General features: G+C 42.4%; 4 protein-coding genes across 8 annotated transcripts in view; 1 reads left to right on the top strand and 3 right to left on the bottom strand.

Moving 5' to 3' along the window:
* LOC118427985 (calcium-binding protein LPS1-beta-like) lies at window positions 1-9,340 on the bottom strand. Its single transcript, XM_035837951.1, has 6 exons — window positions 9,267-9,340; window positions 8,665-8,768; window positions 7,763-7,918; window positions 7,277-7,453; window positions 193-357; window positions 1-8 (listed from the first exon to the last, which is right to left on the bottom strand). The coding sequence occupies exons 1-6, from the start codon at window positions 9,338-9,340 to the stop codon at window positions 1-3; spliced, it is 684 nt and encodes a 227-aa protein (XP_035693844.1).
* Window positions 1,892-3,863, top strand: LOC118427375. 5 transcript variants are annotated; one of them, XR_004832507.1, is made up of 2 exons: window positions 1,892-2,161; window positions 3,503-3,863. XR_004832507.1 is itself a non-coding variant. In XM_035837139.1 (2 exons), the coding sequence occupies exons 1-2, from the start codon at window positions 2,663-2,665 to the stop codon at window positions 3,822-3,824; spliced, it is 393 nt and encodes a 130-aa protein (XP_035693032.1). In that variant the 5' UTR covers window positions 2,336-2,662; the 3' UTR covers window positions 3,825-3,863. The 5 variants fall into 5 exon arrangements, 1 of the variants encoding a protein (XP_035693032.1); XR_004832506.1 differs by having other exon boundaries at window positions 1,892-2,194; XR_004832504.1 differs by lacking the exon at window positions 1,892-2,161 and adding an exon at window positions 2,336-2,962.
* Window positions 9,341-11,671: 2,331 nt separating the features above from the next.
* On the bottom strand, window positions 11,672-15,070 carry LOC118427984. Its single transcript, XM_035837950.1, has 5 exons — window positions 14,961-15,070; window positions 14,412-14,567; window positions 13,504-13,677; window positions 12,724-12,888; window positions 11,672-11,772 (listed from the first exon to the last, which is right to left on the bottom strand). The coding sequence occupies exons 1-5, from the start codon at window positions 15,055-15,057 to the stop codon at window positions 11,672-11,674; spliced, it is 693 nt and encodes a 230-aa protein (XP_035693843.1). The 5' UTR covers window positions 15,058-15,070.
* Window positions 15,071-20,315: 5,245 nt separating this feature from the next.
* Window positions 20,316-21,495, bottom strand: part of LOC118427373 — a 5,462-nt gene continuing 4,282 nt past the window's right edge. Inside the window, exons 7-8 of the mRNA XM_035837136.1 lie at window positions 20,862-20,951; window positions 20,316-20,401 (exon numbers count right to left, since the gene is read on the bottom strand). Coding sequence (XP_035693029.1) covers window positions 20,863-20,951 — 89 coding nt within the window. The 3' untranslated portion in view covers window positions 20,316-20,401; window position 20,862. The remainder of the gene's footprint in view (window positions 20,402-20,861; window positions 20,952-21,495) is intronic.

Here is a 21,495-nt window from a genome sequence, read left to right as displayed (position 1 = left end):
TTAAACAACTGTAAGTGGACAAATATATTGATAATAATTTTATTACAAATTCATGCCAGAAGGCTAATTTCGAGTTTGCAGGAGGATACAATAATAATCAAAATAATGATAGAGTATAGAATACAGTAATGAAGTAAACAAATGCTAGTGCAAATATAGCCTCCATTATATTTAATGGGGGTAATAACGTACCGTCGAGATCGAGTATGTCGAAGACCCCGTCCAGTCTCATGTGATGGTGGTGAGCCTCGCCAATGCTCACCGACCCGTCGCGATTGTCGTCTTGGGCGGTGATAAAGTCGGCGGTCTTGTTACCGAACAGCACCATCAGCTCAGCACGGGTCATGAGCCCATCGCCTGCAAGGAAAAATGTGTAACGATTTTCTACAAGAAAACAAAAAAGGTTATAAACAAGACCACAAGATCACATTTCCTAGTCATCTCATCACATCACTTCATACAGCACACTGATCCTTCAAATCCAAATGGCGCTACCCTTCCCGTCATACACCACAAAACAAAATGGCGGCGCCCGATTCTGCGAACAAAAACAGTACAGGTTTTCCTTTGCAAACCTGTAATAATAACTTGCAAGATCATGCCCGTGGGCTAATTGCAACGTAAGACAGTGGTATACAGAGCATGAACGTGTCATCTATTACAAATCTATGTCTATCTAAATTATCTGAGGGGTTTGACTTCTTTTCGTATGCAATGGGAGATGAACTGTCCAGCATTTTCGTATATTTTGGGTTGGACGAATTAAGCAAGAAGACTGTTTTTTGTTGGTCATTGAGGTGTGAAAAGCTTGGAATAATTTTGTAGATTTCTAGGAATAGGGATGGTATTGTGAACATTGACAGAAAAAATTTAGTTCATGTTGTTTGTTCGGCGAACAACCGCATAGCCACATCGCGTCACTACAACCTCGTGACACACCGGCTTTTGTTTTGTTTATTGTTTGTTTTTCGTTCCCGGTAAACCACCTTATGGCGTAACACAACATGTCCGTACTGAACAGTACAAAAACTGTATATCCAGACAGATTTACTTGGTCCACTCACACCATGAATGACCTCCACTTTTTTCGATAAATGCGGCTGGTTCTTTCATCGAGGCGTGGCTCTCTCCCGAACACGAGACATCCATTTAACGTCCTATCCGAGGGACGGCCCTAGCCAAAGCGGTAACAGGACGTTTCGCCCGATGGATGTTTCGCCCGGCAACTTTTGGATCTTTCGCCCGGAGACGATTCGTCCGATATTGAATACTGATATCCATTAGTCCCCATGTGTTTATCTTTAATTTCTGACGGCTGTGGAAAGATGTCCCAAACAAGAAGTCTTTTACAGTTGACCTAGCCTTCATGCTCTACCATACTTTCTCATAGACTACCAGGTCCTGTAAACAACTTATCATCGAACTAATTCCAGTTACAAGCTTTGCATTATATGAACAGTTACTGATATTTTTACATGAGATAATAAATCTAATAGAGACGTTTACTCCAATGGTACAAAGCTAGGTACTCATTTTCACCTGAGCGAAGTGAAGAAAGTCTTGTAAAGTGCCCAAGGGCACAAAATCAATGGCACATCAACGGCAGCGGATTCGAACCCAGAACCTCTGAGACCAACCTTCCGATTGCGCCACACGTCCTCACTAACGTCCTTGATTTCCCATCTAGGGGTTCTCAATTAGTTTGACCTAAGTTCAGTTAAAGTGCCCTTTTTCAAGAGACCAGTTTGGACGTTGCTGGGCCTTCAGGTTCTGAATTAACAGCCAAACACAAGACCACAATGTCATTCATACCACTGATATCACTGCTTCAGTGCGACACATATATACTAACATACACAGACAGACAGAAAGACAGACACATACTCTATTTGAGGTGCACAATGATTGGCCCGAAAAGTATGACGTCACTCCCCCTATAAATAAGAGATGCGCGCATGAATATATCATTCTTCTGTGTGCTGGCCCTCCGGCTCGTCTGAAGCTAGCAGCGTACGTCCTTCATCGCCCCAGCGCAGAAAACTTGCCGGGAAAAGGCCACGTCGTTGCCGGGAAAAGGCCACGAGAATGCCGGCGGGAGACTCGCTACTACACGATACGGTGCAGCAGCTCAAGCTCGTGACGGCAGCTCGTACTCTCCCGGGTATTGTATCAGAGATACACGGTACCACGCAAGGTTTGGTCGAACACAGGAAATCATTATCTGAGCCCGGTCTGGAGATTTACTTGTTCGTTTTGTGGTATGGTATTGTGGTGAGACATGTTTGATATCTGTAGTCTAGGCTTGTTGCAGGGCTCGCAGAGTCATGTCTCTGCCGTACGGAAGAACTTCACGTTTTTGCAAATTTTTCCGGTTGACTGTCACATAGTTTCATTGTCGCGTTTTGTCTGTTGCCTGTTTGCTGAGTGTTTTGTGAACGCTTTGTAAACGTTGTATGCAGGTCCGACGGGAGAGAGCTACCTTTAATATTTAGAATGTTTCTTTTCAGTTTTTGGTATATACGATCGCATCCTCTGTTGAATTTTGCTGTGGCCACCTTTTGACGACGCTGATTAGTGGTGCTGTTTAGGAGTTTGCTATCTGTGTGTTTTTCTTGTTTTATGAAAGTGTTACCAGGATGCTAGGGCTGTCGCTGTCGAGGAGATGCAACATGGCTACCCTCTGAGTCACCGTGGTGGGATAATAGAATCCGTTGCCATCCTCTACCTTGGAAGGCAAGGGAGGCTTTTGTCTGTTATTGAGGAGAGTTTCAGACCGAGATGTTCACCATTTTCTTGTCATTTTCTGATTTTTGTGTATATTCTAGTGATACGCAGACACGTGGTTTGAAACCCCGAACAAAGAAGCAAGATGGATACTCTCACAGTATCGCCGTGGCTGAAATCACAATCTGCATCCATCCTCTACCAGGGAATTCTACGAACGCCTCCATACAGTGCGGAGGTCCTTTACAGATCTAGAGCTTCGCCATTTTTCTTGTCATTTTCTTTAAATCTTTATATTTTTTTTCGTGTGTATGGTTTTATGCAGGATTTTAGGATAGCACTGTCATGGCATCGGGACTCACTTTGGCTACCATTTTTGGATTTCTTTTCAGGAATTGAAACCCGCCGCCATCCCCCTCGTGGGCGATGTAGTAATGCAGACTGCCAGCGTTTCTAGAGCGTGGTTTTTGTTACGTACATGTTATTGTTATACGTTTTCGTTTGTCAAGTTTAACTTTTTGGATTGCGTGGGTGTTGCCCGTACGTAAGGTGATTGTCGTGTGCGTGGCCTATTTTTGCCAAGCTTAGCGTTTGGTTGTTGAGCATGTATGTACGGGGAGCACGCATGGCCTAGGACTGTTCATGTTATCGTGGCTTGCCCACCTTTGAGCGCTAGGCGGGGGGATGTCGAGTGCGTATGGTGTGGATGTTGTTACGGCTGGATTTTGTGTGTAATTTCGTCAGCGGTATCGATAATTGTGTTTTGTTTCCCGCATAGTTCTCAGGAACCGGGACGTGCTGGTTCACGCGTGACGTTCTCCCCCACCCGTAACGACCCTTGTAAGAAGTTTCGGACTTCAGGGATCTTCAGATGCGGCAGGTACGACAAAAGATGTAGCAGCAAGTGGTGGCGCAGGAACAGCAGCCTGTCAGCCTCTCTTAGGCCCCCTCACCCTCCTCGCCATTCCGGACACTTGAGTGCCACAAGGAAAGGACAGCTCATGAAGACGGTACAGCCCGGGCAGGCACCGGCGAGTGCCGCGGGTAGAGCTCACGAAGATGGTAAGGCCCGGGCAGGCACCGGCGAGTGTCGCGGGTAGAGCTCACGAACGACGAAGATGGTAAGGCCCGGGCAGGCACCGGCGAGTGTCGCGGGTAGAGCTCACGAACGACGAAGATGGTAAGGCCCGGGCAGGCACCGGCGAGTGTCGCGGGTAGAGCTCACGAAGATGGTAAGGCCCGGGCAGGCACCGGCGAGTGTCGCGGGTAGAGCTCACGAAGATGGTAAGGCCCGGGCAGGCACCGGCGAGTGTCGCGGGTAGAGCTCACGAAGATGGTAAGACCCGGGCAGGCACCGGCGAGTGTCGCGGGTAGAGCTCACGAAGATGGCCATGGTAAGACCCGGGCAGGCACCGGCGAGTGTCGCGGGTAGAGCTCACGAAGATGGCCATGGTAAGACCCGGGCAGGCACCGGCGAGTGTCGCGGGTAGAGCTCACGAAGTTGGTAAGACCCGGGCAGGCACCGGCGAGTGTCGCGGGAAGATATTGATCTCGGTTCAGATCAGTTCCGTTCATACACAGAGAGGTGGCACCAGCGTCTTCACATTGAACTCAACCAAATTTAAAACCCCCTGAGTTTACGAAATTGAAATACCCAGGCAGGCACAGGGAAGTGCCGCAGAAGAATATGGAGCTCACGGTGGATGTTTTAGGAAGGAAAACGTACTCGTACTTCGCCGTAAAAGGTTTTGAAGACCGCAAGCCAGAAATCATATCGCCATGAGATCGAGAAGGCATTGAATCCACAAAATTGTGTTGTTATATAAGGACGGTCGCACTAAATAGGTACCAAGGGCAAGGCATATTACACTGGAAGGTATACAAGTGCGAATTTTCTAGGCAGTACGCAAGAAACACATTCCTTAACCACGTGTGGGACAATATTCTTAAGAAGTAGGAAAAAAAAAAAAAAAAAAAAACGTTACATCAATTCATCGTTAATTGACAACTGATTGTGTTATGGATGTATTACACTCCTTTACGTTTGGGACCGCATTGTAAATGTGTGCATCAAAGCTGTTTGTACATATGTAAATACTTTTTGTTTGTGACCGCATCTGAACTGTGAGCAGCGACACCTGTCCTGCAGTACAATGTGAACCAGTCAGAATTGCCCTGAAGAAGGTAACAGACGGTCGCCGAAACGTCGGTGAGAATAAAGCATCGGTTGTGTAAAAAGAGTCTCTTTATTCACATTTCGTAACCAGTTTGGCATAACTGAATAAAAGTGTTTTAAAACTGGAGATATGCGGGTCCAGATGTCTTACTGAGAGATGACTGTGGTGTGATAGATGGCGGTTGGCTGAGGAATGAGTCCACTCTGCTCTGTACTTAATTTTCGTCCCAGCCCGAGACTTTGCATAATGACGCTACATTTTCAGCGACAATATTCAGCAAATTGCAGTTCTTGACAAGTGAGCTTGAAGTCGCATGTAAGAAAAGGGGCTCGAAAAGGAAATGCTGCAAGTGAGAAGTCATCTCGGGTAAATAGTTCAAGAAATCTTTTCCATAGAGGTCACAATAGTTGTGAAAATCTGAGTTTGTTTTCCTGGGAAGTGTTGTACATAGTACTAAAACGACGCAAAGAGAAGGATCGCTCTTGGCCGCCTCTGCATTTGGTAGACTAAGAAATCCAGTGTGGAACCGCAAGGATATCAGATGTTGTGATATGCGCCTTTGCCAGGCACGTATACTCCCTATCACCACATATGCCTGTGTGACAGGGACTCTGGAGTGGTCACATGAGCTCCTCCTGTTAGCTTTCGATTTGAGACACCTAGGGGCGTTTCTCTGTATTGCACTCCGAGATCGTGTACCATAATTGAAGCATCAAGCTAGACATGGATTAGAACACTCTTTTGGTTGATACAATTTTGGTAATAAGACTAAAATGGCTCAGACTGGTATTAAAGAAGGGAGGACTTTTCTAGGTCGGAAACCTTGTAAGAAATCGTAGGCTGGATACCGTAAGGTGTTACTTCGCTATTGTATTAGACGGATTTATCATCTCTGGCTGTCGCTTCACTGACTGAGTTGAATCAGCCGACACAATTGCAAGTACCCTTACAGATTTTACACCGGATCCCAACATCGAAGCTATGATGTGCAACACTATGTTTGTCTTTCGATTCCATCTTGGGCTTACCGCTATCTCTATTAAGGAAAAAGAATTTCGTGTTTGAACTGTTGAGAGGTCGTCCGGACTCAGAATAATACTTTTGGGCATTATGCATCTCCCAGGTCGCGGTGGGCGTTTGTAACAGTTTTGCACTCCACTTGTGCAAGCCTGGTGTCTTTCCATATTGTTGCTTCGGTGGGTCGAGTTTATTAAGCAGGAAGAGTGGCAAATATGAGCGTCTCCGTCCTCTGAAAGGTTGGGGATCAGCATCGTCAAGCGGATGCTTGAAAGTTGAGGTTGGATAAGGCTGGGGGCCGTTGGGCATAGAGACAGTCGAGGCTCAAGACAAATGGTCCTGCGATGCGAGGGAAAAATAGTTTTGTTTTACCTCTAACGCGGATAATTCAGAACTGGGCTTGGCCGTGTCCTTATCGTTCTTCCTTCGAGTGATCGTAGAGGAACGGTTTTGAGATAACAATTTTGCGTTGCTTCCTCCATTTTGTTTGTCGTGCAGCAAAAAATGAGAGTGGGCTATATATGAGTGTTGGGTTGTCTGAGAGTGGGTACCGTACAAGGGAGAGGCAGTGTGAGAGGTAAGATGAGAAAGGAGTTACATGAGAGAAGGGAGTTGAGAGAGGGGAAATGAGAGATGGGGAGTTGAGAGAGAATAATGAGAAAGGGTGTGGTGAAAGAGGTATAGAGGGAGCGGATGACAAGCGTTCTTCTAAAGGAATGTTATATTAGCCAGATAGATCCAGATACGAACGCGTTGATGTATACAGACACAGACACGTTGATGCGTTACGCTGAAGGGCGGTTACGTTAGCTAGATATCTATACTAAGTATAGATACTGATACAGGTACAAAGTTAAGGGGTTCAAAGGGAAAAGGAAGGGCTCAATAGCCAGAGATGGCAAAGGCGGAAGACGACGATTTCCGCATCACTCATACTGGAGGGCCAATAATTACGCACCTCAAAAAGGATACTATTTGAGGTGCACAATGATTGGCCCGAAAAGTATGACGTCACTCCCCCTATAAATAAGAGATGCGCGCATGAATATATCATTCTTCTGTGTGCTGGCCCTCCGGCAAAGTCTGGAGCCTGAAGCGTCCCACCCACCCGCCCATCGACAAGTTTTCTGCTTTCTGTGGAATTAGGCATCTGCTTCAGGATGGTCGCTTTAGCACATAGGTGACTTTAGGCTCCAGACGACGATTTCCGCATCACTCATACTGGAGGGCCAATAATTACGCACCTCAAAAAGGATACTTCTCTTTTTCTCTCACCGTGTCTCTTAAAGAAATGCAGAACACCCAAGAAATTGGTTAAGCGTACAAGAAGAATAAAATACATATTAACTGTATCTTACCGTCAGCGTCAACCGCAGTCAAAACCTCGTCATAAGTCATAGCGCTCAGTACTTCCAGCTTGGACAGTTGTCCGTCTCCGTTCGAGTCCAGGGGGTCGACGGCCGTCACTGGAGCGTTGATCGTGTCGTAGATGTAGTTGATCTGGTAAGCTTCAGCAACGTCGAGAGTCCCGTCGCCTGTAGATATAACAGATATAAAACCGTTTTTCATCAATGTTCAAAGACGCGACAGACGTAGTCACAGTACGGTAGATATACGTACTCAAGTTGGCACATTTATGTTAGCGCCACCACTATACATATATAAAAGACATGACATTGTTATCTATTTCCATAGTGTTATTCAACACTCATTTTATTTCTGAAATTCACAAAATTTCGTTTGAGTTTTTTTTTTGCGAAACATAGATAACAATGTTTTCAAACTCATAACATGAAAGGTGTTGAAAGCCCGGGATAGTAATTGACATCTAAATTTAAACTTACCGTTGAAGTCGAACTCGTTGTAAAAGTCCTGCAGAGTCATCCCGTTCTCAATCTCCCTGAAGGTGAGGTGATCGTCGCCGTCGGTGTTCAGTTCGTAAAACTTGTCTCCGGTTCCCCACAGCTCGATGATCTGCGGCAGGTAGATGAAGCCGTCACCTGTACGTAAAGGGCAATAAAGTCATTTATCGGAGGCTAATTACAAAGAATTAAAAAAAATCAAATATTTAAATTATTACCTAGATACTTAAAAAACATTGATAAGTGTCCTGTACTTTTGTCTCTGTTTTTTTCAGCAGTTCTAGCCCAGGCTAGTTGGGCAAAACTGGCTGTGAGTGCCGAGCAGTAAAACTAAAAGATAGATAGATAAAAATAGATAGGTACTTAAGTTTATTCTTAGAGTACATCTGGTTGCATTGAGCTTAGCAAAAACTGGGAAGACCATGTAAACTTATCTTAAACTAAAACACGTGAAACAAAACAATATGGAAGAGCGGAAAGAGTTACTGTCTGTAATAGAAAACTACTTTCCAGATCTTTGGCGACCAAACAATATATTCTATCACAATCGTGTTGAACTTTGCACGATGCATTCGCAACTGTTTCAACTATTCTCGTCACAAAACCGTTTCAATATTTGTTTAACAAAAATGTTTCAACAATTGTCGTCACGAAAAGGTCTTATAACCAATGTGTCAGGACTGTAAAAACTGTTTTATCTAAGCTCTACCATGTTAGCTACTAAGTACTTCTGACTCTTCCAGGTGCAATATCAAATGACTTCAATCAATACCTTGTTGTCACTATAGTAAGCTATGATGAAACATCATTTAGGAACCCCAGTATGTTGCAAACACTACACATAATTCGAAATTAACTGTTGATATGAGCTGCATTTTATTTACCATCTCTGTCCAGGACGACAAGTGCCTCGTGTAGTGTCATTGCGGCGGACACCTCAGCATAGGAGAGCAGGCCGTCACCGTCAGCATCTACGCCTGTTGTCTGCCTGCGTATACATGCAAAGTCGGTAAGAAAACGCCTGGTTTCTCTACATTTTCGTTAGTTCGTGCGTTCGTCTTACTACAGCGACAATTAGTTGTAGAATGGTTTAACAAGGACGTGACCGAAACGTACTGTCTCTGAGAGTTGCTAACACACTACAGCTGCGAACACTTGCGACAATGTAAACAATTGTGGCCCGCCTCCGTCACATTTCTTATCGTCTTTCAGGATTCAGTAGTTCTTAGTTGTGGGTGATTAGTGGGTTGTAAAGTGCAAGGTTAAGCAGCCAGCGAAGCGCGGCTTTGTGTCATTTGGCCAATTTAGATTCTTGTACAATCTACAGTAACATGTTACCGTATTTTGTAGCGAACTTAAAAGTAAAGGTAAAAAAATTAACAAATTGCTCGTAATCATTGTTTTATGGGCTAAGCAGTATGACGAAAAGACGAATGAATTAAAACAGATAGTAGTAATGAAGTAAGGTGAATTTTTCGGCACGTACCTCTTCACCGGAGACGCTGATGCCAGGGGAAAGGGAAAGACCAGGGCAGCGAACAGTAGAAGGAAGGGAGTCATGGTTGATGCAAAGATCTGAAAAGTGATCATCATAAACAATTATTAGAGTAGTCTGAAAACTAACCTGTCTTAAAACATTTCCAATCCTGCCGGTGACTAAGACTGACACATGAAAAAAAAAGAAAAACATGAAAATGTAACGCTGTCTATCCTGTCATAGTGTAGAACATCAACGTCCGCCAAATGTAGAAGAGAAACACAGTGGGGTAACGATCGATGTAAAGTAGACGTATGGACCAGGTTAGGTTTGCAAAGGCAAGTTTGAAGGGAAAAGTGAGAAAAAATTGATGAAACGATCCATCGTAGCCTGACCAAAGAAAAATCCTACTTCACAAACATTGAAGGAGGAGTATGACTACCCTAAGCTAAGGGTACAACCCGCCGTACGTGCAATTTGTCCGTAAATTTTTTTGGGAGGCCACGTCCGCCGCGTATTTCTGAGAACGTGGGGAACGACTGGCAAGAGCAGTGAGGGAGTACGTCAACACGGCAACACAAAGTTTTGCCTGCACGTAAAGTTCTTCGGCGTGTCTGCGTAGTCCAAAATCCGTCAAATTCCCCACGAGTTCGTACGGAGGCGGTACTTACCACTTACGGATCCCAAAAGATTGCCCACGTTTTGGCTCGTAGACAGCACGTATTTTCACGCACGGCGGGTTGTGCACTTAGCTTTACCACACTTACCTGACAGTGTCTTCACGTCTTGAAAGTTTTGTGTTCTAATTATCCTAACTGGTTTGAAGTCCTAATATACCCGTTGCATGAGAAGACGACCAGGTGTAAACGATGATTTGATATGGACGTCAAGTTCTAAAAATAATTCATGACGTGCACGTGAAGGAAACAATATACACTGCAATGTCATCCTGATATCGCGAAGGACGTTCATTGACGTATCAATACGTGCTGAATATCAGGGGCACATGTTCCCACTGCCACAGATGCCGATGTCTCGTACATTTATCATCTATACCTTCACGGGAGGTGCACATGTTGTTTTTGCTCTGTCTCCTATATATATATATATATATATATATATATATATATATATATATATATATATCTGTCTCCCTCTATCTTTCTCTCTCTACTCTCTCTATTTCTATATATCAATCATCATAGTATCTTTCTATTCATCCAATTATTAATCTGTTTGTCTGTCTGTCTGTCTGTCTCTCTGCCTGTCTCTGTCTGTCTCTCTTTCTCTCTCTCATTACCCATTCTCGTTAGTATGGAATAAAACCCAGGACAATAGAAAAAGAACAGAAATGAGTATCAACTTCATAGCAGCATTTTATTTCCATTGTGCGCATTGAAAGGTTCTATTTCCGCAGTCATTTCTGCCTTTCCATTGATGAAGTCTTCAGTACAGTCCCACACGGATCGGCTGTAGGGAATATGGATAGGAAATGTCAACAAACGAATGGGTCAAAATACCTAACCGCAACTAATAAACTCCTGCAATAGAAACGGAGAAACAAGGATTTTTTGTAAACTTACGAGTTGTCATATGATTTAAACAAGTTAGCAGTAATTAGTTTTTTCACATTTATAGAATCCCTATGTATCATACTCTTGTTGAGATTCTGAATATTGATAGGAACATGTTTTTTTATCATCCAGTCAATAGATATTAATTATTTCAAAAGATGACAATGAGTGGTTTTCATAAGATATACAATATTTATAGAGATATGACAACTTGAGGCCACTGTAAAACTAACAGAACCACATGTTACCAAGTGAGCCATTACTGTGTTTTTTAACACAAGATTTGAGAGCCCATTTTTGATATTTGCGCATCCTATTAATTACACTTATTTTTTGCTAACATCCTGTAAAACGTTGTCTTGCTGGCTATGTTTTGGTCGATTTCACCCCCAGAGCTGTTGGCTTCATCAGATCAGTAAAACTTGACCCGTTCTTTGTTGTTGCGGCAGATTCACTCCCCTATTCGATGGGCTTTGCAGTGATATACAACTTTTACATGAGAAATACCCCAAACACATAACAATACAGCTTAGCATGACAAGGGTTAAATTTGCCCATCCCGTATACAAACGGGCTCAGCAGGTCTACTCTCCAAGCAGAGGTTAGGCTCCGGCTGTTTATTTAAACGTTTTTTAGTCGTTTTTTATCGGGCTTTCTATTTCTTTTATATCTTGCTGTGTCAAAACCTAACCGTTTGACTGGCGTACTTCAAGAAAAATGACAAAATAGAAAGCCTGATAAAAACGACTAAAAAACCGTTTAAAAAAACAGCCAGAGCCTAACCTCTGCTTGGAGAGTAAGCAGGACAAGGTATCAACAGTTATGCCTAAAACAGATACCTTAAGGCATGTTGGGCTCGACCATAGCGTTGTTCATCAGGAGAATGGTGTCCCAGATCATGTAGACGCCGGCACTTTCGTCATCCTCAAGGTAGCCACTCTCTGCGAACAGTTAAACAACCAGTTACGCCACACACGACGCCGCCATTTTGTAGATTTGTATATATCTTTAGATGCCACAACTCCCATAATGCAAAGATGCAAATATATCAAAGACTGCTTTGCTATTAGAAAGAATAATGAAACTTATGATTAGCCCAACTCGATTGTAACACTATATCAAAGACTTGTGTTAGCCCCTCTTGTTATGTTGATTAGGATGTTAAGTCTTATTGTATAGACCTATTTTGTACATTGTGTAATCGTCGTTGCCATACATTTGTACCATGGACAAATGTCGTGCAATAACATTCATCTGTATTCCTTGTTGAAATTTCAAGAACATAAAATGCTACTAGAAAGGTAACATCTGATGTAATTTTTACCTTTACATGTTGTAGTCTAACACTGGCAACTGTTATGTTTCTTTCTAAATTTGAATTTCTTTAGTGACCCGAGCTCCTCTGGCTCTGTATATACTAAGCCATTTGCTACACCATGTAACCGAACACCACAAGGTACCTGCTACTTTACCGGTAACCATGGTGACAGTTGTCTGGTCCAGGTTGTTGACCTTATTTGTTTATAGAAAAAGAAGAAACACATCCGATATAACTTAATCAGGTTGGCTATTATTCATATAGCAAAATATCCTTAGGCACAATCAGGGAATTCTAACTTCCAACGTTTCGGTGTCTATCAGACACCATCATCAGGGTAGAATGACTAATTCTACTTCTTGCTGCTACTTATAGCCGATGTAGGCGCTGCAGCAGCAAGAATACCGTCCCAAACGTGGCTCAGCTTATATCCCCCCCCCCTCGTCTCTTTTCATGATGATGGTGTCATTATACCCTGATGATGGTGTCTGATAGACTCCCAAACGTTGGAAGTGAGTATTCCCTGGATACGATATGAAGAAGAAACACAGCAAAAACAATATGTGTAGCGTACTGTCAAGATCGAGAAGGTCGAAGATGACACGTAGCCTCATTTGGTGGTGGTGAGCCTCGCCAATGCCAACCACACCGTCGTTGTTGTCGTCCTGGGCAGCCACGTAGTCGGCGGTAATGTTACCCATCAGCACCATCAACTCTTCGGGGGTCATGAGTCCATTGCCTGCAAGGAAAAACGCATCATGAGTTTCGACAAAAAAACACAACTTTTATGCTGTTTGTTTGTCGCATTATCGCATAACTACAACCTCGTGACGCACTAGTGTTGTCCCCATACCGGCTTAACTTTTTCTTTGTTTTGTTTGTTTTGCATACCCGGTAAACCACCTTCACACCCCAGGTTTGTACTGGACTACATCCAGACAGATTCATTTGATCCACTCACACCCCAAAGGTCTCCTAATCGTTTCATACTTAACGTCCCAGCTTCAGACTTAGTTTGACCTCTCTTCAGTAAAAGTGCTTTATTTTTCAAGAGACCAGTTTAGACCTTGCTGGAGGCCTTAAGGTTCTGAATTAACAGCCAAACCACAGGACCACAATGTCATTCACATCAGTAATATCCTTGCGTTCGTGGGACACACACAAGCATATAGTTTTACACAGACAGACACTGATAGAGAGAGAGAGTGTTTATGTGTGCTCTCTCTTTCTGTCTTTCTTTCTCTCTCTCTCTCTTACTCTCTCTCTCTCCCTCCGTGTCTCTAAAAATGCAGAATATCCAAGAAATCAAATAGGTTGACCTGCGAGAAGAATGCAATGTGTAAGTTTGTCTTACCGTCAGCATCCATGGCACTGATAACCTCGTCATAAGTCATGGCGCCCAGCACTTCCTGCTTGGACAGTTTTCCGTCTCCGTTGGCGTCCAGGGGGTCGACCGTCACCACAGCGTTGAGGGTGTCGTAGATGAAGTTCATCTGGTAACCTTCCGCAACGTCCAGCATCCCGTCACCTTAAGATACAAAGATCAGATTGTATCATTGTAGAGGTTCATTAGTCACGTATGCATACAGTTACTATCAATTTTCTTCCAACAGTGACTGTTTTAAAGGTAGAGTACGTACCTCCAAATTTTCGATGGAGGGGCCAGATGATCTACGCAAGCCTGGTCTAGTCTCGTTCTCTCTCGCGAGATCGAGACTAGGCCATTCTCCGTGGCCAAGATGTGCTGTCAGACATCGAAAATTTGGAGGTGCGTACTCTACCTTTAAAACAGTCACTGTTGGAGGAAATTGATAGTAACCAGGTTGTATCAAAATTTGTCTCTCTTCCTTTGCATGGATCAAATTCATAGTTTTAGTGGATGCTAACGGAAACACTAGGCCGTTTCCAGAATTATACCCAGTTGCTTGAGCATTTGGCGTAGATTATTACCTGGATGCCTAAGCTTCATCGACACAACGTATGCATGTTTGTGTGTTGTTTGTAATGAAAACTATTAGACGAAAACTACATAGGCAAGTCAGGCTTAATCTAGTATAGATCTGACTATAGTACAGAGGGATACCCAATTAACGTCGATGGTGCGTGCTTGCAATTTTGTATTGAAGGCTACAAATATATCACCATCGCCATTATTATGTTGTGTTGAGTCTAGGCTGAAGATTGTATTTCATATGTATCATGTTTTTTATGTTCTGTACAATCAGATAAAAACTAAACAAGGTAATTGAGAGTTAAACTTACCGTTGAAGTCGAACTGCTCGTAAAAGTCCTGCAGAGTCATCCCGTTCTCAATCTCCCTGAAGGTGAGATGATCGTCGCCGTCGGTGTTCAGCTCGTAAAACTTGTCTCCGGTTCCCCACAGCTCGATGATCTGCGGCAGGTAGATGAAGCCGTCGCCTGTACTTAAAGGGCAATAAGGTCAATTCCAACAAAAACGGGAAGCTTGGCAGGGCAACATCACAGAATGGACCTCCTTCAGTCTGCAGAAAGGCTAACCCTGGCAAGGGAAAGATGAGCCTGGAGACAACTCTCTCTATCTTCATGGCTACCCAAGCCACCTGGAGATCAAGGGACTAGGTAGGTAGGTAGGTAGTTACAAAGAATCAATAATTAATCGTCCGTTGGCATGGGGTCGGCATGAGTTTTGTGAATTCCACCAAAGGTCGGCTGATTATATATTCATTGATACATCTTCTATTGGAAAATAACACTCCCTTCTGCAGTGTGATTTTCTGCAGTGTAATACTCCTTTAACTGAGAAACTGTTGATATAAGCTGTATATTGTTTACCGTCTCTGTCCAGGGCGATGAGAGCCTCGTGCAGGGACATGACGGAGGAGACCTCAGCATAGGAGATCATACCGTCCATGTCGGCATCAAGTCCCATGGTCTGCCTGCGGATACATGCAGAAACGGTAAGAAAATAATAATCACCAGGTGTATTTTGCCAGCCAGTAGGTAACATCTATTATCATAATACCGGTACGTTTACGACGATTTCTCTAGCCATACTGATTTGACAAATTGTCAACGCATCATTTTCTCCAGTTACATGTTGCTGTTATAGGTTACCCTTGCCACTTCTTCTGTGTAACTTTTCTGCCACTCTTGTCCTGCTAAAAGCGTAATATTGTAATTGTAACACGCCGCGGAATTACACGGCGAACGGGCGCGTGGTTGGGAGGGGGTACAAAATACCGGTAGGAAGAAACACGGCACAATTAACTGCCGCTATGTACATTTATACATCCTCTGATGTTCCTTCCTTTTCTGTCAGTAAATGCATAAAACATAAACCTGCATGAGCATACAAAATGTCATGAGAAAACGGACGTATACTGTCAAGAATTTTCATTTAACTTCTGTCCGTCACAACCGCTATGACGTAACACTTCACTGCTAGCGTAGATATAAAAATGGCGGGAAAATGGCTGCGTACGTTCAATTTTGCCCATTCAGTCGTAGATCCGGGCTATTATGCAACGGTTCTTCACACTTTTACATGATTGTAGCAAGGTCACCAACAGAAATTCAAGATTGTTGTTGAATCATGTTCGTCTTGTGCCGTGAGCATGTGTAATTATGATCTATATAAATTTGGCAATGAATGTGATAGTGTGTTCGTCCCACGACGAGCTGCCTACCCCGAAATTTAAAAAAAAAGTATACTGAAAACTTTTGGCCTTGTTGTCTTCGAATGCATTGTTATCGATGCTTTGTAAATGGTGTATTGGACACTTAGATGTCTGAAGTGTGCACAGCTCAGAAATAACTATTGTTGCATGTGTAGATCTCTTTAAGTTCCAGTATTTTTAATCTACTGGTATAAGTCTTACTACCGGTATTATGCCAATGCATGTTACCCAAATTATGAGTAATGGGGCTGTTCAACGTGGTCGAGGCACCTCCTTGAGCACGGGACCCCAGTCTTACGTATGAAGGTTTCACAAGGACGCAACTGAAACGTGCTACCTCTGAAGGTCGTTGACAAGCTGCTTGCAGCGAACCCTTGCGACCGGCTTCCATGATACAGTAGTTGTTGCTTGTGAATGATTAATCAAGTGATGTATCAAGCAGCAAGCGAGGAGCGGCTTTATGCCATTTGGCAAATTTAGATTCATGTGCCGTATATGGTAGCAAATGTCAAAAAAGACAGGTAAATACATTAATTGCTCGTAATCCCTATTATAGGGGCTAAGCAGTATCAATTAAAACAGAAAATGGTAAGGAATTAAGATGATTTTTCAGCACGTACCTTCTCATTGGAGACGCAGTTGCCAGGGCAACAAACAGCAGAAGGAAGGGAGTCATGGTTGATTCAAACAGCTGAAAAGTGACCATCACGAAACATGGTTAGAGTAAAACATACAGACATTACAAACCTAAAAAGTAACCGTCAGCGTCTATAATTCTTGTCATCCTAAGACCACAATGAAAAGAAAAATACGAAACAGATGTCCCTGTTATAACATAGAGTTAGCGTCCTTAAAATTTAAAATGAAGCAGTGAGAGACAGTAATGTAACCATCAATGACAAGTAGATCGCACGAGCTCAGTAAGTTTGTCATACTGGTTTACAACAGCAAATTGAGGGGAAAACGCCATCATGGTTTATTACATTTTTTAAGAAGTTTGCAGCCCAAAGGCTTGATTGCAATTTTGTACAGTGTTTCCTTCACATTAGTAGTATACGTAGATACAACATATGAAATAAATACAAGAACAGATCGCATTCTTCAACACACTTTCAGTTTTCCTTCAGGAGACTGACAATAGGCAGGGTATTGTTTCTAGACCAATTAAAAATGCAAAGAACAACTCACAAGGGAAAAGAAGAGCAGAAGGAAGGGAGGTTTCTAAACCAAGTAAAAAAAGGAAACAACTTACCACACTCAGTACCAGTCTTGATCAAGAAGGTTTTGGATTGAAGTGATCGATCCTATGATTTTAGGTCCTAATATACAAGATAGGAGGATGAGCATGTTTACAACACAAATTGATGTGATGTTCATGTCAATATGATCGTCTCGATATGTAGTTCTCTGAACGGTATACAAGCAACAGGTTTTCCTAATATAGAAGGCGTATGGGAAGATGAACAGGTTTAAAACACACATTGATATACATGTCAATATACAGTCTAATTATAATCTCCGTAACTGCTAATTATAATCGCCATATGTGTATACAAGCAACATACGTATCTTTATTGTTCCGATAGCCAAGGCCGTGGGTTAGTTACTGACGTATCAGCACATGTGTAATACGAAGGCCACATGTTTCGCAACCTGTTAACCCTGTCCAGACTAGGCTTTTTTGGATTACCCTGTGTTGTGAGGTAGGCTCATTCGGCCCCCTAAAGTAATTTATGTGCTCGTAAAGTTTTAAAATTCCTGACGTTTTGATATCATTCTGAAATTTTATGGCTAAACGGGGAATTCCCATTATACCTAAAATATCACACAAAAGTCAGCAATGAAGGGTTTCTTACCCGCTAATATCTAAGTCTTCTAAGACTTCTGTTGTTAAAAGCTACCACAACGACGTCAAAATGACGCCATAAAATGATGCCATGTGTATTTTAGCTATCACTTGGTGGCCAGTAGTACAGGTTCGACTGTAGTTCAATGGCCAGGTGGTCCTTATGTAGAAGTGGTCACTAGTGCAGGTTTGACCGTATATGATAATGGTCAGGTGGTCTTTATGTAGAAGTGGTCAGTAGTAGAGGGTTGGCTGTATATCAATGGCCAGGTGGTCCTTATGTAGAGGTGGTCACAGTTTGACTTTATAAGAATGGCCAGATGGTCCTCAAGTAGAAGTGGTCACTTGTTCAAGTCTGTCTGTAGTTTTTTTCCACTCATTTTCCATATATGTACAGCATTGTTTGTGTCCAAGTACGAAGACCCCTGCCTGTTGCAATGAGAGGTACTCTAAATTGAACTCTGACCTGTTCAGGCGGTTTCGCACTGGATAAACGTAGTTGCGCCCCCTGCCAATGTTTAGGCAAATTGCAACAAGCCAATGAGACGCTTCTGTTTCTTGTACATACATGTATGTTAGACTGGAATAAAACTAAGACAAAGTGCGAGACAAAATTTAAAAAAAGCACAGAAAAGGAGATTAAGTTTATTGAAGCAATTTATTAAGTGCATTGCTAGTGCAAGTGAAATTTTATTTCCGCATTCATTTGGCTCTTTAACCGATGAAAAGCAGCGGAGCTCCAACTCAATTCGGCTGTAGGGATAAGATGTTAGCTACATCAGGGCTCCAAATACACGTCTGAAACATGACATTAACGTACATATCTGCAACATGAAATTAACAAAAAATAGGGAGGAATGCTTGTAAAGGAACACGCATTTATATGATTTAACAAAAAAAGGTAGCCATGTTTTCGAATTCGTATGTGAAAAATTGATCAACACAGTGCATATTTTTCAGGTTTCTTTTTTTTTTTCCAGGATGTGGTTCTCATCGTTTGTGATTTCAGGATTTTTTTGGTGTTATGTGCACATACTTCATGTAGAGTATACTCCTTCAAGTGGAGTATATATCCTTCAAATTGTTGGGCTATACTCTAATTCGTTGAATTAGTCTCGATTTGTTTTAGTATATATCCTAATCTATTTGTGATTGTTTGTAGAAAGTTTCTTAAAAATGCAAATACCAAGTCAGGAAGGCTGTATTTTGATAAAAAGAAAGGCTTGATTTTAGTACTGTTAGAACATCAGTGGAAAGATTATCTATACCTTTATAATGCTATATATTAAGGTTGACCACCAACGCTAACCATGAATATGGGTCACTAACCGAAGGTGCCGAAATTCCCTTGCCAGAAAAGTGTTGACATGGGAACTCTTAATTTTTTTTTTGTATGTGAAATAAATATTTCTGGGCTGTAACGGATGACATAATTTGACAAAGGTATGAGGTCTCAGAACTCATTTTATATGTGGGTGAAGGCCGGGAAAGAGAGAGGGCCTCAGGATATGTAAATATTAGCCTGCCGGCGGCCCGCCCCAACTCAGCGAAGGCCTTTTTTGTTTGTTCCTGTTCCGCTTAACTCAGCAAAATACTGATATGATTGCTAAAATTAGTTGTGCCCTGAACATTGTACTTTATTTGCACAATCGGCGAAGCCGGGGGAGAGGAGTAAAAATACATAACAAACATGCATGGCAAATAAATGGTATTAACGGATATTCATATAAAAATGTGATAATTAGGGGAAATTGGCAAAGTGGACACACACACACACTCACTCTCTCTCTCTCTCACACACACACACACACACACACACACACAGACAGAGAGTCTGCCCGTGTGTACCTCTTTTTTCCATCATCGCATTTCCCTCATCGTTTTTTCATATCAAATATAGTTCATCTGTTTTTTTGCTGTTAGAAGATTGCATTTTGGGAGTGAGGGAGGGGACACAGTTTTTTTTTTTAAGTAAGCTCTTATATTTTTGTTCCGCACATTGTACAACTTGGAGTGAGCAAATTTGACAGCAACTCGTCGTCTTTGGAATAATTCAGTATTTGGTAAAAAATCTAAAGAGCCACCATAAAGTGGCCACAAAATGTTTATTATGCAGAAGTGGTAATTTGTACAAGTTTAACTATATTACAATAAAAAGGTTGCCTTCATGTAGAGGTGGTCACTGGTACAAGTTTGACCAAATAATGACAAGGTGGTCCTTATGTAGAGGTGGTCACTTGACATGTTTGACCAAATAAATGGCCGGGTGGTCCTTATGTAAAGGTGGTCACTAGAACAAGTTGGACTGTATATCAATGGTCAGGTGTTCCTTATGTAAAGGTGGTCACTGGTGCAGGTTTGACTGTATAGCAATGGCCAACCATCTAAGATTGAAACCAGAGGGGGGGGGGGAGGAGATGGCTTTAATCATGGAGATCCTACATGCGTGTGCTTTTTGTGAATCGACGTACACGTAGTTTGAACTCTGACCTGTTGAAACGTTTCGCGAAGGACTGGTGCGACCTCTGCCATTATGCAGGCAAATTGCAACGTGTCCCACAAAGCAGGGGAAGGTAACTGTTCCGTTTCATCGACAGAGCTATGTTACACTTAGGTCTAAGACAAAAGCAGGTAGAGAACACAAAAAAGCAGACTAATACCATCCAAGCTTTGTAGTTCATATTCATTGTTTTAATCTATTCATGCCTTTCTGATGGTGGTATCTGCAGTCGGGTAGCCAGATGGTTTTTCTGTTCGGAAAAAAAAAAGAAGGAAAAATGATGTTATGGGTCTAAATCTATACCTGCGGCATATAGATAATTGAGTAACATATAGACGATTGAGCAACAATGAAATGCATTATTATAATGCTTCAACTCAATAGAGTATGAATCAGTTTTCATGTATGTATAATGTAATTTAAGGAAACCTATCAGTTTTTTCCCTATGTATAGCACTATTGTAGCCTTGCAGAATTGTTGTGGTGTTATTCGTTTTACAGCAAGACAGTCTTTAGAAAATTGAAGCATAGGCGCCAACCCCTCCACCCCCCAACTGCCCACAAGGAGGCCGGTGAAGGGGGCTAGAAAAATGCAGGCAATGGACTAATGTTGGGGTATGCTGTGGTTGCCCGCATCGTTACCAGACGAATAGCGTGTAATTTATGTGCAGTATTACACTATAACTGTAATTATAAAGATAAAAGAGTACCTTAGGCTGTGGCGGAGTTGGCGGAATTCAAGTGGACTTCCCATATGGTGTAGAATCCGGCTCCTTCCCCATTTTCTAGGTAGTTATTTTCTGTGAGGAGTTAAACACCAAAGATAAATGATTCTTTGGACGAAGTGCGTCCGAAAATTTAGAGGGGTAAGTCCCTATATAATTTAATTCCAGTGTGTATATACCAACATAGATGAACTTTCATGCTAATAACTGATTTTTGTTTTTACGTCGATGTAGGTTAGACATCCAGGTAATAAGATACGCCAAAAACAGTTACTCAAGCAACTGGATATGGTTTTGAAACGGGCGAACGTTTCAAAATCATATCCAGTTGCTTGAGTAACTATTTTTGGTGATTCTTGTTTTTTTGTTGTCTCTATATTTTCTCCTTTTTTTTACAGTTATAAAGGTTGTATAGGGTATATAGGTTAGCTGCAAGTAGACATCATAAATACCTGTACAACACAATTTAAGAATATCCGTCGATCAGTGAACCTTGAAAACACGTAAAACCCATACCTCCACGCAAGTACACCCCCGGACCCTGGACACACACACAGAGTCACACATTCACACGGCATGTCTCGAAGCTAGACTCGCGATCTCACGAGACTAGGACATT

The sequence above is a fragment of the Branchiostoma floridae genome, chromosome 12, assembly GCF_000003815.2.
Source record: "Branchiostoma floridae strain S238N-H82 chromosome 12, Bfl_VNyyK, whole genome shotgun sequence".
NCBI lineage: Eukaryota > Metazoa > Chordata > Leptocardii > Amphioxiformes > Branchiostomatidae > Branchiostoma > Branchiostoma floridae.
The sequence above is the reverse complement of the archived record's forward strand: the minus strand, read 5'-3'. Positions and strand labels throughout refer to the sequence as shown.

Bases quoted from the DNA above. Each gene is read 5' to 3' on its own strand.
- LOC118427375 (XM_035837139.1), top strand. From the start codon at position 2,663: ATGCAACATGGCTACCCTCTGAGTCACCGTGGTGGGATAATAGAATCC. The intron at 2,734-3,502 runs GCAAGGGAGGCT...TTTCCCGCATAG, and splicing joins GCCATCCTCTACCTTGGAAG to TTCTCAGGAACCGGGACGTG.
- LOC118427985 (XM_035837951.1), bottom strand. From the start codon at position 9,340: ATGACTCCCTTCCTTCTACTGTTCGCTGCCCTGGTCTTTCCCTTTCCC. The intron at 7,919-8,664 runs GTAAATAAAATG...CTTTACGTACAG, and splicing joins TGTCGTCCTGGACAGAGATG to GTGACGGCTTCATCTACCTG. The intron at 358-7,276 runs GTAAGATACAGT...TTTTCCTTGCAG, and splicing joins GACTGCGGTTGACGCTGACG to GCGATGGGCTCATGACCCGT.
- LOC118427984 (XM_035837950.1), bottom strand. From the start codon at position 15,057: ATGGGACTTGATGCCGACATGGACGGTATGATCTCCTATGCTGAGGTC. The intron at 12,889-13,503 runs GTAAGACAAACT...TTTTCCTTGCAG, and splicing joins CAGTGCCATGGATGCTGACG to GCAATGGACTCATGACCCCC. The intron at 11,773-12,723 runs GTACGCTACACA...AACTGTTCGCAG, and splicing joins CGACCTTCTCGATCTTGACA to AGAGTGGCTACCTTGAGGAT.